This window comes from Diaphorina citri, unplaced genomic scaffold (genome assembly GCF_000475195.1).
Source record: "Diaphorina citri unplaced genomic scaffold, Diaci psyllid genome assembly version 1.1 scaffold2441, whole genome shotgun sequence".
NCBI classification, from domain to species: Eukaryota; Metazoa; Arthropoda; class Insecta; order Hemiptera; family Psyllidae; genus Diaphorina; species Diaphorina citri.
Window position 1 is genome coordinate 20,715 of NW_007379863.1, and position 16,023 is coordinate 36,737.

General features: G+C 39.2%; 1 protein-coding gene across 1 annotated transcript in view; it reads left to right on the plus strand.

Annotated features, from left to right (window-relative positions):
• LOC103518932 (structural maintenance of chromosomes protein 4-like) overlaps window positions 1-15,129 on the plus strand; it is an 18,221-nt gene extending 3,092 nt beyond the window's left edge. Inside the window, exons 3-16 of the mRNA XM_008484014.3 lie at window positions 385-576; window positions 1,825-2,001; window positions 3,776-3,963; window positions 4,518-4,658; window positions 5,045-5,072; window positions 5,148-5,335; window positions 5,874-6,014; window positions 6,613-6,664; window positions 6,936-6,989; window positions 9,708-9,829; window positions 10,228-10,468; window positions 11,141-11,343; window positions 12,315-12,499; window positions 14,834-15,129. Coding sequence (XP_008482236.2) covers window positions 385-576; window positions 1,825-2,001; window positions 3,776-3,963; window positions 4,518-4,658; window positions 5,045-5,072; window positions 5,148-5,335; window positions 5,874-6,014; window positions 6,613-6,664; window positions 6,936-6,989; window positions 9,708-9,829; window positions 10,228-10,468; window positions 11,141-11,343; window positions 12,315-12,499; window positions 14,834-15,102 — 2,181 coding nt within the window. The 3' untranslated portion in view covers window positions 15,103-15,129. The remainder of the gene's footprint in view (window positions 1-384; window positions 577-1,824; window positions 2,002-3,775; window positions 3,964-4,517; window positions 4,659-5,044; window positions 5,073-5,147; window positions 5,336-5,873; window positions 6,015-6,612; window positions 6,665-6,935; window positions 6,990-9,707; window positions 9,830-10,227; window positions 10,469-11,140; window positions 11,344-12,314; window positions 12,500-14,833) is intronic.
• The last annotated feature ends 894 nt before the right edge of the window (window positions 15,130-16,023 follow it).

Genomic DNA, 16,023 nt, shown 5'->3' on the forward strand with positions numbered 1-16,023 from the left:
AGGAATATTCCTACCAAATTTCAGCTTTCTAGGTGTTGTGGTTCAGGAGATAGAGCGATCAGTGTGTGAATATGAAATGATTTTATAATATAAGAAGATACCTAGGGAACCTATACTTAATGTACATGGTTTTCAAAGTCTAAATATAAAGCACTACTCATACTTGTTTTATTTTGTTTTCTTACATTACAGAGGTTCAATGCCATCATTGGTCCCAATGGAAGTGGAAAAAGCAATGTGATAGACTCCATGCTCTTCGTATTCCTTGATTTTATAATATAAGATTTTATTTTAAACTCTTAGTCCAATAGGACAACTTGTTCTGCTGATTGTAAATATAAAGCACTACTCATACTTGTTTTATTTTCTTTTCTTACATTACAGAGGTTCAATGCCATCATTGGTCCCAATGGAAGTGGAAAAAGCAATGTGATAGACTCCATGCTCTTCGTATTCGGGTATCGAGCGAGTAAAATCCGCGCTAACAAACTGAGTGTTCTCATGCACAAATCTGACCAAGTGGGTGGGGTCTCACGATGTAGTGTGGCCATTCATTTTGCACAGATCATTGATAAGGTGAGAAATAACTTGCTAGGAGTTTAGTGAACCCTAGAACGAATCTAAAAAAACAAGTCCTGAAAGTCTAATGAGGTCTGACAAATTGATCTAAATAGGTCCGAAAACTGGTCTAGTAAGGTCTGAAAACTAATTACCTGTACAATTCCCATTGTGTTAATTTTTAACCACTTCAAAAATTGAAATCAGACACTTTGCCCCTATTTACAGAATTAGTTCTTGCTAACAAACTGAGTGTCCTCATGCACAAATCTGACCAAGTGGGTGGGGTGTCCAGATGTAGTGTGGCCATTCATTTTGCTCAGATCATTGATAAGGTGAGAAATAACTTACTAGGAGTTTAGTGAACCCTAGAACGAATCTAAAAAAACAAGCCCTGAAAGTCTAATGAGGTCTGACAAATTGATCTAAATAGGTCCGAAAACTGGTCTAATAAGGTCTGATAACTAATTACTTATACAATTCCCATTGTGTTAATTTTTAACCACTTAAAAAATTGAGGTAAAAAAAAAAAAAAAAAAAAAAAAGAAGAGAGATTCAAGAAAGACACGAAAATCTACATAACAAGGTGAAACAAGTCCATCACGTTTTGGACAGAGACTCCGGGGATGGCGTAGGCACATTGTTGAACATGAGTGGATGTGGTGGTATGCTTCCAACTGACATGGCTTTGTACCAGTCCTGTAATTGATTCCGTGACTGGATGTTGCGGGGCCCACTTAGCCTCGTGAGGAAAATGAGTAGCTATGACATATAAATGCGCATAGCGACCGGTGCCAGCATGGTAGGTAAACATTGGATTTTAGGATTATTGAGATATTGGGAAAATCCTTCAAATGCTGCAGTGAGCACCAAAGTTGTGACATAATAACACAAAGAAACTGCATTTACATTTACATTTTACTCTTAAAAAATTGAAATCAGACACTTTGCCCCTATCTACAGAATTAGTTCTACAGTTTACTGAAAAGAGGTACTGTAGTTCTACAGGGCTGAGTGTACTGATTTAGGATATAGGCCCTGTATTTTTATTGTGATCAGCATGATGGATACTTGTTAAAAATGTTTCCGTTTTTAAATACACCTTGTTTATCCTGAACGGATAAGATTCGTTCTCGGAACAGCTGGCTTTCTCTTATCCTGGCTTCCTACTCTTTTATTTAATATCACCCCACCAAGTCAAAGTTTGAAATTTTATTTATATGTGTGATTGTGTGTTCTGATTCATTCATTTTCATCTATTTTCAGCCTAATGAAGAGTATGAAATCATACCCGGCACAGACCTGGAGATAGCTCGAACTGCTTTCTACGACAACTCCTCCTATTACACTCTGAATGGCAAGAAGGTTCACTTCAAGGAGGTGGCTAAAGTATTGCGAGATCATGGAGTAGATCTGCTTAACAACCGGTTCCTTATCCTACAGGTAAATAATTCTGACATTATTCTTACCGTTTTTATTATTATTGGATACTAGGTAATATGTAGTACCTAGTATCCAATAATAATAAAAACGGTAAGAATAATGTCAGAATTATTTACCTGTAGGATAAGGAACCGGTTGTTAAGCAGATCTACTCCATGATCTCGCAATACTTTAGCCACCTCCTTGAAGTGAACCTTCTTGCCATTCAGTGTGTAATAGGAGGAGTTATCATAGAAAGCAGTTCGAGCTATCTCCAGGTCTGTGCCGGGTATGATTTCGTACTCTTCATTAGGCTGAAAATAGATGAAAATGAATGAATCAGAATACACAATTAGACATATAACTAAAATTTCAAACTTTGACTTAGTAGTGCGTTTGCCTTGTAAGCGCTAGGCCGCGGGTTCGATTCCCGCCCAGGGCGGATTTTATCCTGATGGGATAATGTTCGTTCTCGGAACGGCTGGCTTTTTCCTATCCTGTCTTCCTTCTCTCGATTTCGGGACGATAAGACCATAGAAGGTACAGCTCCCTCTGTCAAACCTCTTAAAAAAAAAAACTTTGACTTGGTGGGGTGATATTAAATAAAAGAGTAGGAAGCCAGGATAAGAGAAAGCCAGCTGCTCCGAGAACGAATCTTATCCGTTCAGGATAAACAAGGTGTATTTAAAAACGGAAACATTTTTAACAAGTATCCATCATGCTGATCACAATAAAAATACAGGGCCTATATCCTAAATCAGTACACTCAGCCCTGTAGAACTACAGTACCTCTTTTCAGTAAACTGTAGAACTAATTCTGTATCGCCTGGTTTAAACAGGGGAGGGCGTGGGTTCAATTCGCCAGCGAGGTATGGCAATTTCTCATCCTCAATATTAATTTGAGAATTTGCATCCACAATAATTAGTTAGTAGCCTACTGCTGGAGTAAAAGTTACTTTTCAGTCCTATGCGGGCAGCAGTGATTATTAATAAGCCATTATTAATTATCTTATTAATTCCTCTCTCTCTCTCGCTGTCTCTTTACGGGAGAAGCTGGGAGCCAGATTTCCATGATGCCCGCCACCCAAAGGCCCTCAAGACAGATGAAACGAAAACGCAGGGACTCCTGGAGTATCTGGGGAAGCAATTATCGGTACCAATCGATATAAGGTAAATTTTTCAATTACAATTCTATCTGGCAATAATGAACCAATTGAAGGCGGTAACATGTCACACACTGAACGCCCATTTTTTTTTTTGTTTCCTGAAATAATGTGATTACAATAGAATATTCCTCATTGTTTATTCTAATTCCAGCAATGAGACTGGACACACAAGTCCCTTTTACTCCCTCAGTCATCAGGTCTTATGACATTCCATAGTAAGTTTACAAATAAGTATTAAACCTGGACTAAACTGTCAACTCTGCACCTGCGGTACCGGTCGGTGTGCACGCCAGCGGCAGTCCTCGAGCTCCATTTTGCTCCTGGGTTACTGGTACGTCAGACTCCGAAAAACTAGATGCATCCACACCGCCCCTGGTCCATTAGTGTTTGGACCCTCGCCCCCCCCCCCCCCCCCCTCGCCAACAATCTTGGATACTGCCCTGGCTTGCACACCAGAGTTACCGCCGGAAAAAAAGTTGAAGTTAAGCAAGGTTTATATACTTATTTGTAAACTTTACCTATGAAATATATAAGACCTTGTTTAGACTGCGGGAGTAAAGGGACTTTTCAGTCTCATTCTGGCAGGATAAACAAGGTATATTCTATTCTATTCTATTCTATTATTTCAGGAACCAATCGCCAAAATGGAAGTTCTCTACGGGAAATACGATGAAGAACGAACAGAGAAGCTGACCCGAGTACAACTGGTAGAAACAGATCTGAAAGCATTGGAACCAGAGCTGAGGAAAGCGGTCAACTTTCTCGAGCTGGAGAACTGTGTGCAGAGAAAACACAACGAGATCTATCAATATGAACGGTGAGATTATAGGCTGTTTTCTTTTCTTTTTTTTTTTCCTTAAAAAATATGACCATTCTTTGATTAGAGGCGTTAAAAAAGTTTGAATGGTAGAGGTTGTCCTAGGCAAAAATTTCGCCTGTTTATAATATCTTGTAGGTATTGATTTGTGATGATAGTAAATGGAAATGCCATCTTGATTGGAATTCAAACGCTTTATGTTGCTGAAATATGTTGTGTCGTTTCGGGCGACCCAAACTTTGGGCAGGCCATCAATAAATTTTACTGTTTCTCTCTATTGAACTGTTCATGAAATTGAATTTGAATTTAAATTGGAGTGATTGTTTATTTATTTATTGTGTTATTTATTTTCAGATACGTTAATATGAAAACACTGGGGTAACAATGGTAACATGAAACTAAAGTCCAACAGATGGAGCAGGAATTAACTGAGAATCTCTAAATGCACCCATTTACTTTGGTTGTTAATATTGAATTGTTCATTTGATTAATTTAAATTAATTAATCCCTTATTCAATGAAATGAAAATAATATATTCTGTCGATTATTTTCAGATATGTGAATATGAAAAATCTGGGGGAACATGAAACTAAAGTCCAACAGATGGAGCAGGAACTAACCGCAAATCTGGAGAGTATCAAGAAATGCACGGATGAAATGGAGAGTGCTAAGACCGAACTCAAAACTGTGGAGAAGTAAGTAGAAATATAGGTGAGGTCGTGGGTTCGATTCCCACCCGGGCCGGACTTTATCCTAAGATAAGGTTCGTTACCTGTACCTAGCGCTAACAATTTACACTGGTTAGGATGATTTTTGGATTGTTTTAATAATTTCCTCGTGTTGAAAATTGATAAAAAAAAAAAAGAGTTTGACAGAGGGAACTGTAACTGCTATGGTCTTATCGTCTCGAAAGCGAAGAGAGAAGAAAAATAGGATAGGAGAAAGCCAGCCGTTGCGAGAACGTACCTTATCCGTTTATCCTAAAATCCGCCCCGGGCGGAGATCGAACTCGCTACCTAGCGCTTACAAAGTAGACTGGCTAGGATAATTATTGGTTTGTTATGAGACTTTTTTTGTGTAGAAAATTGATCAAAAAATTATTTTTTTTGGCACACTCTAATAAATATATACATAAAAAAAAAATGTACTGGTTTTCTATTGAAAATATTTGAGCGGGTTTTCAGGAACCAATCGCCAAAATGGAAGTTCTCTACGGGAAATACGATGAAGAACGAACAGAGAAGCTGACCCGAGTACAACTGGTAGAAACAGATCTGAAAGCATTGGAACCAGAGCTGAGGAAAGCGGTCAACTTTCTCGAGCTGGAGAACTGTGTGCAGAGAAAACACAACGAGATCTATCAATATGAACGGTGAGATTATAGGCTGTTTTCTTTTCTTTTTTTTTTTCCTTAAAAAATATGACCATTCTTTGATTAGAGGCGTTAAAAAAGTTTGAATGGTAGAGGTTGTCTTAGGCAAAAATTTCGCCTGTTTATAATATCTTGTAGGTATTGATTTGTGATGATAGTAAATGGAAATGCCATCTTGATTGGAATTCAAACGCTTTATGTTGCTGAAATATGTTGTGTCGTTTCGGGCGACCCAAACTTTGGGCAGGCCATCAATAAATTGTACTGTTTCTCTCTATTGAATTGTTCATGAAATTGAATTTGAATTTAAATTGGAGTGACTTTATTTATTGTGTTATTTATTTTCACATACATTAATATGAAAACACTGGGGTAACATGAAAGTCCAACAGATGGAGCAGGAATTAACCGAGAATCTCTAAATACACCCATTTACTTTGGTCGTTAATATTGAATTGTTTACTTGATTAAGTAATTTAAATTAATTAATCCCTTATTAAATGAAATTAAATTAATCTATTCTGTCGATTATTTTCAGATATGTGAATATGAAAAATCTGGGGGAACATGAAACTAAAGTCCAACAGATGGAGCAGGAACTAACTGCAAATCTGGAGAGTATCAAGAAATGCACGGATGAAATGGAGAGTGCTAAGTCCGAACTCAAAACTGTGGAGAAGTAAGTAGAAATACCTATAGGTGAGGTCGTGGGTTCGATTCCCACCCGGGCCGGACTTTATCCTAAGATAAGGTTCGTTACCTGTACCTAGCGCTAACAATTTACACTGGTTAGGATGATTTTTGAATTGTTTTAGTAATTTCCTCGTGTTGAAAATTGATTTAAAAAAAGAGTTTGACAGAGGGCACTGTAACTGCTAAGGTCTTATCGTCTCGAAAGCGAAGAGAGAAAAAATACAGGATAGGAGAAAGCCGGGCTTTCCGAAAATGAACCTTTTCTGTTTATCCTAAAATCCGCCCCGGGCGGAGGTCGAACTCGCTACCTAGCGCTTACAAGGTAAACTGGCAAGGATAATTATTGGTTTGTTATGAGACTTTTTTTGTGTAGAAAATTGATCAAAAAATTATTTTTTTGGCACACTCTTAATAAATGTATACATAAAAAAATGTACTGGTTTTCTATTGAAAATATTTGAGCGGGTTACTTTCTGGTTTTAGGAAAATGGCCTGATGGTCAAAATTACAGACATTTGTAAACAAACTTTCTGGTTCTCATGTTGACCCAGCACCTAAGTGTTGTGTCTCATCCATCCGATGAGAGGCATACCACGTCATGGACATGACACAAACTACGAGAGTTTGTGGGGTTTGGTCCAGTGGTAACGCGCTTGCTTGCCATGCAGAAGGTCCCGGGTTCGAATCCCACCATCGACAAAAATTTGTACTCGTTTTTCGATTGCAAATATTTCAACGGGTTACTTTCTGGTGTTCTCGTGTTGACCCAGCACCTAAATGGGAAGTATTGTGCCCCTTCTCGCCCATCTGACGAAAGGCAAACTACGGGATGGGCATGCCACGCCACAGGCCACATCAAGCGTCAAGAAGATAGCGAGTGAAACAGCCTCACTACAAGAAGAATGAGTTGCAGCGAGTCCAGATTGAACTGAGGAAGGGTTTTGACGAGGCCAAGTCTAAGGTGAGTAGCGATTCGCTTCGATAGCGAGTGAAACAGCCTCGCTACAAGAAGATAGCGAGTGAAACAGCCTCACTACAAGAAGAATGAGTTGCAGCGAGTCCAGATTGAACTGAGGAAGGGTTTTGACGAGGCCAAGTCTAAGGTGAGTAGCGATTCGCTTCGATAGCGAGTGAAACAGCCTCGCTACAAGAAGATAGCGAGTGAAACAGCCTCACTACAAGAAGAATGAGTTGCAGCGAGTCCAGATTGAACTGAGGAAGGGTTTTGACGAGGCCAAGTCTAAGGTGAGTAGCGATTCGCTTCGATAGCGAGTGAAACAGCCTCGCTACAAGAAGATAGCGAGTGAAACAGCCTCACTACAAGAAGAATGAGTTGCAGCGAGTCCAGATTGAACTGAGGAAGGGTTTTGACGAGGCCAAGTCTAAGGTGAGTAGCGATTCGCTTCGATAGCGAGTGAAACAGCCTCGCTACAAGAAGATAGCGAGTGAAACAGCCTCACTACAAGAAGAATGAGTTGCAGCGAGTCCAGATTGAACTGAGGAAGGGTTTTGACGAGGCCAAGTCTAAGGTGAGTAGCGATTCGCTTCGATAGCGAGTGAAACAGCCTCGCTACAAGAAGATAGCGAGTGAAACAGCCTCACTACAAGAAGAATGAGTTGCAGCGAGTCCAGATTGAACTGAGGAAGGGTTTTGACGAGGCCAAGTCTAAGGTGAGTAGCGATTCGCTTCGATAGCGAGTGAAACAGCCTCGCTACAAGAAGATAGCGAGTGAAACAGCCTCACTACAAGAAGAATGAGTTGCAGCGAGTCCAGATTGAACTGAGGAAGGGTTTTGACGAGGCCAAGTCTAAGGTGAGTAGCGATTCGCTTCGATAGCGAGTGAAACAGCCTCGCTACAAGAAGATAGCGAGTGAAACAGCCTCACTACAAGAAGAATGAGTTGCAGCGAGTCCAGATTGAACTGAGGAAGGGTTTTGACGAGGCCAAGTCTAAGGTGAGTAGCGATTCGCTTCGATAGCGAGTGAAACAGCCTCGCTACAAGAAGATAGCGAGTGAAACAGCCTCACTACAAGAAGAATGAGTTGCAGCGAGTCCAGATTGAACTGAGGAAGGGTTTTGACGAGGCCAAGTCTAAGGTGAGTAGCGATTCGCTTCGATAGCGAGTGAAACAGCCTCGCTACAAGAAGATAGCGAGTGAAACAGCCTCACTACAAGAAGAATGAGTTGCAGCGAGTCCAGATTGAACTGAGGAAGGGTTTTGACGAGGCCAAGTCTAAGGTGAGTAGCGATTCGCTTCGATAGCGAGTGAAACAGCCTCGCTACAAGAAGATAGCGAGTGAAACAGCCTCACTACAAGAAGAATGAGTTGCAGCGAGTCCAGATTGAACTGAGGAAGGGTTTTGACGAGGCCAAGTCTAAGGTGAGTAGCGATTCGCTTCGATAGCGAGTGAAACAGCCTCGCTACAAGAAGATAGCGAGTGAAACAGCCTCACTACAAGAAGAATGAGTTGCAGCGAGTCCAGATTGAACTGAGGAAGGGTTTTGACGAGGCCAAGTCTAAGGTGAGTAGCGATACGCTTCGATAGCGAGTGAAACAGCCTCGCTACAAGAAGATAGCGAGTGAAACAGCCTCACTACAAGAAGAATGAGTTGCAGCGAGTCCAGATTGAACTGAGGAAGGGTTTTGACGAGGCCAAGTCTAAGGTAAGAGCCCAAAAGGGAGGGTAACGCTATTTTACGGTCAGTAGCTTCAGTAAAAAGTAATACTTATGCGATTAATCCATTTTTACTTTCCTTATCCTATAGGAAGGGGAAGGAAAGTAATGTAATCGGGTCAAAATTTCGATGGTCAGTTTTTAGTGCCAAAACACGTTTTGAGGTCCCTAGAGCCTAAATCCAAAGTTTCAGCCATTGGTCCTATTTTTAGTGCCAAAACACGTTTTGAGGTCCCTAGAGCCTAAATCCAAAGTTTCAGCCATTGGTCCGTGTGTGTGTCTGTCTGTCTGTGTGTGTGTAAACCAAATATCTCGAGAACGGTAAGAGCTAGAGACTTGAAATTTATGTAGTAGATGTCAAATGTGACAAGGATGCGACACGAAACTTTTGGTTGAGATAGGTGCTGCTGTTGGCGGTATTTTGACCGCTTTTTGGCGGTTTTCAGCTATACCGACTAAACGGTTTTAGAGATATGTAAAAGTTTGCTATAAGAACAAGAACACCCAAAAATAAGCATCTATTCTCAATAGGATGAGGGAAAGTCGTTGATGTTCACACCAGATTTTTTTTCCCTTTAAGGAATCTAGATTTTTAAAAAGTAATCATAATCAATAATTATTATAGCCTCTTAAACAAAAACAAAAAAAAAAAAAAAAAAAAAAAAAAAAAAAAAAAAAACGAAATCCTAGATCACGAGTACCTAAATCTAACCTGATCAATTATCTATCTTGAAAAGAAGAACACAATAGCTTTTACTCTTCGCCAACTGTGAAGAGTAAAAGTTATTGTGTTCTTCTTTTCAAGATGAATCTTCACAAAGTTACGTCAGAATCTATCAATAAATTATCTATCTTATGTGAATTCTACTCTTTAAAAGACTCTTGTCATAGCGAAAATTTTTCCAAAATTTTCAGGTATTCTATTTTTATTTATCATTTATTTTTCATTTATTCATTTTTTTTTTTTCTGTCAAGTTTTATAAGCAACCATGTTTGATTTCAGTGTGATATCGCCAAATCAGAGTTGGAAATCTTCCTGAGTACGCAGAGTAAAGAGACCAAGAAGTTGGCAGATTTAGAGGCTAACCTGGAAAAAGTACAAACCACACTCACCGAGCGAAAAACGTAAGTATTGAAGGTAATATAGAGGTGTTTTTTTTTACTTTCTATTACTACAGTATAGTGAGCTATACTAGTAATGAGAAAGTATTGCAATCGGTCCAAATTTTCAAAATCGGGAAATAATAATAATAATAATAATAGTGCTTATTTATACTGCTCGCATAGGACTGAAAAGTCCCTTTACTCCAGCAGTAGGCTACTACTATTATTGTGGTCTAATTCTCAAATTATATTGAGGATAAAATTCCATACCTCGGCTAGGATTGAACCCACGCCCTCCTGTTTACCAGGCGAGCGCCTTGACCACTACACCACCGCTTGACCACTATGTTCAACATCTTTAACATCACTTCACTCGGTTAATTCAACTCTAATCTCCCCCCCCTCCCTCCCCCTAACAGGCTCTGTGAAGAGCTCACCACTCGAGTGCCTGCCATGGAGTCGGAGATAGCCGAATCCCGAGCCCGACTTGCCGATCTTACCCGAGAAGAAGCGAAGCTCCTCGATCAGGTTGAGAAGCTGGCCAGGGAAGTGAGTGAGAAACGAGAATCTATGCAGACTAGTCGGTCTAATAATCGACTCATCGATTTTGTGATGCAACTCAAGAGCGAAAACAGAGTGAGCGGCATATTGGGACGATTGGTAAGTTTATTATAACTCAGTCGCTCACTCACTCACTCACCCACTCACTTACTCATTCACTCACTAACTCTCCTACTCACTCACTCTTTACACAATAATTAGTTCAGGTAGGTAGATATACGATTTGTTAGTGAGAAACGATAATCTGTGCAAACGAGTCGGTCCAATAACCGACTCATCGATTTTGTGATGTAACTCAAGAGTGAAAACAGAGTGAGCGGCATATTGGGACGATTGGTATTGTAAGTAGGTACTTAGAATAATCAGTAGAGATGTGCATGGAGTGAGTGAGTCATAAAAAGTAACTCACTCATCAACTTCCTACACCATGGCCCTATAGGTAGGTACAGTATAGGGAGTTAGGATCTGACTCAGTAACAGAGTAGTTCACTGAAAAGAGTAGTTCTTTTCTTATAACTCACTCACTCACTCACTCCTTATACAACAAGTAGGTTTGTGAACAGTTCTTGTTTTAGCCATAGTAGAATAGAATATGCCTTGTTTATCCCGCTCGAATGAGACTAAAAAGTTCCTTCAGCCCAGCAGTCTATACAAGGTCTCGTGTATTTTAGGTATAAACATAGCAGGACATTGTGTACCAGCTTAGGTAAAAAAAAATCTCTTGAATTTATTAAGGGTGTCTCAAAAAATCCCTTCCCTCTCTCTCTACAGGGTGACCTCGGTGGTATCGATCAGAAATACGACATAGCCGTTTCCACGGCCTGTGGAGCGCTCAACTATATCGTAACGGAAACGGTGGAGGCCGGTGAAGCAGTTATAGCGGCCGTTAAACGACAGAATGTAGGCCGTGTCAATGTGATACCCCTGGATAAAATGCAACAGTACCACTCACAGTGCTATGATAAATATAGAACGTAAGTATTTTGTAGGCCGAAAGAGCCAAGTTTGTTGGGTTATTTTAGAGGCCGGAGGCCGTTTTTTCTTAGGCCTCAGTATACTTTCCGGAGACTTGCCATGGATTATACAACTCTTTACCTCCTACATTGTAACCACTGTACCATTTCCATGATAATAATAACAGTCTAATAGTAATAGTAAACTCACGGCATATTAGTGAAATAGGGCGCCAGTTTGCCTCCGTTGTGAATACAGTTGAGCACAGACCATGGATTTCGGAGACTTTTCCGTTAGCCTTTACCACAAATTTACGCTTCACTTTTTACTTTTTACAAATCTCTTCACTTTTTACTCTCAGAAAGTACTGACGAATGCTCGTCCGTGGAATGGAACCTCCAGGACAGGAGTTTCTTTTTTCATAATGATGGTACTCTCTGTAACTTTGTGAATTTCCATTTAAAATAAGAAATGAAAACATTTGGTGTTAACCCACAGAAACTCGTGTATTAAAAACGTCTCCCTTAACATGAGACACAGACTCTTTACCCCTTGGATTTTTTTTCCTGAGGGTTCTATGATGGCGCCCTCTAGTGTCTCAGAAATATGATTGAGAAATGGCAAAATTTCACCAAGAGGCCCTTTTTTTCAGATAACCATTGAAAATACATAAGTAGCCCGTGGCAGCAAGTGTGGTAACGCCATCACACCCAAAGAGTAAAAAATCGCCTCTATGTTGTCTCTGTAAGCACAGATTGGCATAAGGAATACGACTTATCTTTACTTCGATTTATCGAGATGTTCCATTAAACTGTTGTTATAATGGAACATCTTCAATCAATCAATCAATCAATGTACTTTATTGTATTTTCAATTTAAACAAATTGTTAACACATAACAAAAAACATAAAATAAAAAATATATGAAAATGAAAAATGAATCTTGTTCTAAGCTGACAGTCTAAATAAAGCACTACTTGTACTTTTTTCAGGCCAGAAAACGTACCTCGTCTCATCGACCTGATACAGGTTCAAGATGAAAAGATCCGTCTGGCTTTCTATTTTGCGACCCGAGAGACCCTGGTGGCACAAGATCTAAACCAGGCTAAACGTATTGGATACTCGGGTGGTGGTTACCGAATGGTCACACTAGAGGGCGCCATCATAGAACCCTCAGGTAAGACATAGATTCATAGAACCTTCAGGTAAAACTTATCGTGGATTCTACCAATGACTTAATGAGAGATTTCACTAATGGAAGAATTTTAATGGTCCAAAAAAAGAGTTTTTAATGATGCAAAAAAGAGTTCTTAAAAACTCCTCCTTTTTGGATGACTAAAAACTCTTGTTTGGATTATTAAAAACTCCTCAATGGATCATTAAAAATTCTCTCATTAGTGAAATCTCTCATTAAGTCATTGGTGAAATCCACCATTAGTGTTTCGCGACACGAGAGACCCTGGTGGCACAAGATCTAAACCAGGCCAAACGTATTGGATACTCGGGTGGTGGTTATAGAATGGTGACACTAGAGGGCGCCATCATAGAACCCTCAGGTAAGACTTGGTATATCATAGAACTTTCAGGTAAAACTTATCGTGGATTCTACCAATGACTTAATGAGAGATTTCACTAATGGAAGAATTTTAATGGTAAAAAAAGAGTTTTTAATGATGCAAAAAAGAGTTTTTAAAAACTCCTCCTTTTTGGATGACTAAAAACTCTTGTTTGGATTATTAAAAACTCCTCTATGGATCATTAAAAATTCTCTAGTAAGATCTCTCATTAAGTCATTGGTGAAATCCACCATTAGTATTTCGCGACACGAGAGACCCTGGTGGCACAAGATCTAAACCAGGCTAAACGTATTGGATACTCGGGTGGTGGTTACCGAATGGTGACACTAGAGGGCGCCATCATAGAACCCTCAGGTAAGACTTAGTATATCATAGAACCTTCAGGTAAAATTTATCGTGGATTTTACCAATGACTTAATGAGAGAATTCACTAATGGGAGAATTTTTAATGGTCCAAAAAAAGAGTTTTTAATGATGCAAAAAAGAGTTTTTAAAAACTCCTCCTTTTTGGATGACTAAAAACTCTTGTTTGGATTATTAAAAACTCCTCTATGGATCATTAAAAATTCTCTCGTTAGTGAAATCTCTCATTAAGTCATTGGTGAAATCCACCATTAGTATTTCGCGACACGAGAGACCCTGGTGGCACAAGATCTAAACCAGGCCAAACGTATTGGATACTCGGGTGGTGGTTACCGAATGGTGACACTAGAGGGCGCCATCATAGAACCCTCAGGTAAGACTTAGTATATCATAGAACCTTCAGGTAAAACTTATCGTGGATTTTACCAATGACTTAATGAGAGATTTCACTAATGGGAGAATTTTAATGGTAAAAAAAAGAGTTTTTAATGATGCAAAAAAGAGCTTTTAAAAACTCCTCCTTCTTGGATGACTAAAAACTCTTGTTTGGATTATTAAAAACTCCTCTATGGATCATTAAAAATTCTCTCATTAGTAAAATCTCTCATTAAGTCATTGGTGAAATCCATCATTAGTGTTTCGCGACACGAGAGACCCTGGTGGCACAAGATCTAAACCAGGCCAAACGTATTGGATACTCGGGTGGTGGTTACCGAATGGTGACACTAGAGGGCGCCATCATAGAACCCTCAGGTAAGACTTAGTATATCATAGAACCTTCAGGTAAAATTTATCGTGGATTTTACCAATGACTCAATGAGAGATTTCACTAATGGAAGAATTTTAATGGTAAAAAAAAGAGTTTTTAATGATGCAAAAAAGAGTTTTTAAAAACTCCTCCTTAAGAATTTTAATGGTAAAAAAAAGAGTTTTTAATGATGCAAAAAAGAGTTTTTAAAAACTCCTCCTTTTTGGATGACTAAAAGCTCTTGTTTGGATTATTAAAAACTCCTCTATGGATCATTAAAAATTCTCTCATTAGTGAAATCTCTCATTAAGTCATTGGTAAAATCCACGATAAATTTTACCTGAAGGTTCTATGAAGTAAGATCTCTCATTAAGTCATTGGTGAAATCCACCATTAGTATTTCGCGACACGAGAGACCCTGGTGGCACAAGATCTAAACCAGGCCAAACGTATTGGATACTCGGGTGGTGCTTACCGAATGGTGACACTAGACGGCGCCATCATAGAACCCTCAGGTAAAGTAGTCAGGATCAAAGGATTTGAGTGTAATAAAAAATCTTGTATCAAAAAATTTTGTGAAAAAAGAGCTTATTGTGAGGAACTATGGATTTGTTCTTTTTCCTTTTATGACTTTTTGATCCCGAGATAAATCGCTTTGAAAAATACATGGCACTTTTTCACTTTTGTGCTCATTGTTTAATTTAGATCGTGAATTTCGTTGGATTTCGTCAGAGAATGCCACAGTATTCAACTATACTTCTCCGTTGCGAATAAAACCTAGACGAAATTTCATCTTTAACCTAACCGAATCCTTCTCTCCCAGGAACGATGTCTGGAGGTGGTTCGAACCCGATCCGCGGTCTGATGGGCCGCAAAGCCACCGTCTCCACGGACACCTCCCTTGTGAAAGATCTGGAGGTGAAAGAAAAGCGGCTCGCCTCGCTGGAAACAGAACTGAGGATACTTAGTCAGCAAAAGATGGAGGTGGAAACCCAGCTGAATTGTACTGGCAACGAGTTGAAATATAAGAAGCAGGAATATGATACGTGCCTTATTGATGTGAAGGTAAGTCGATCATCTTCTTCCCTGTGAAAACGTAAAGTCGTGAGGAGCGCTAGTTCTTTTTGAGCTTTTTCCCTGTAGAGCCCTAAATAGCGGAATTTTGGTCCGGAATAACGGCCGAACCGTACCTTCTGGAAACAGGGCCCAAGATATTTTTGAATCTTGAAAAAAGTGGACTGGAATTTTTGAAAAAATGGACTGTAAAACCGAGAAAAGTCAGGGAATTTAATTGTTTGATTTTGGTAGACACCCAGAAAAACGGCGGTGAAACACTCTCTTTTAAAAACAACAACAAACAACAGTCGGAATAACTAGATAATTATGTACTTAGTTATATGTATTAAATTTATTAGGTATACAAATCATACAGCAAGTTTGAATAAGACGTTTGAATTGATGACAATACAAAGAATCGTCCCCGGAGACTTTTTCATTAGCCTTTACCACAAATTTACGCTTCACTTTTTACTTTTTACAAATTTACTCTTCATTTTTTACTCTCAGAAAGTACTGACGAATGCCCGTCCGTGGAATGGAACCTGCAGGACAGGAGTTTATTTTTTCATAATGATGGCACTCTCTTGTTATAATTGAACATCTTCAATCAATCAATCAATCAATCAATCAATCAATCAATGTACTTTATTGTATTTTCAATTTAAACAAATTGTTAACACATAACAAAAAACATAAAATAAAAAATATATGAAAATGAAAATAGAATCTTGTTCTAAGCTGACAGTCTAAACAAAGCACTACTTGTATTTTTTTCAGGCCAGAAAATGTACCTCGTCTCATCGACCTGATACAGGTTCAAGATGAAAAGATCCGTCTGGCTTTCTATTTTGCGACCCGAGAGACCCTGGTGGCACAATGATAATAATAACAGTCTAATAGTAATAAATAGTAAACTCACGACATATTAGTGAAATAGGGCGCCAGTTTGCCTCC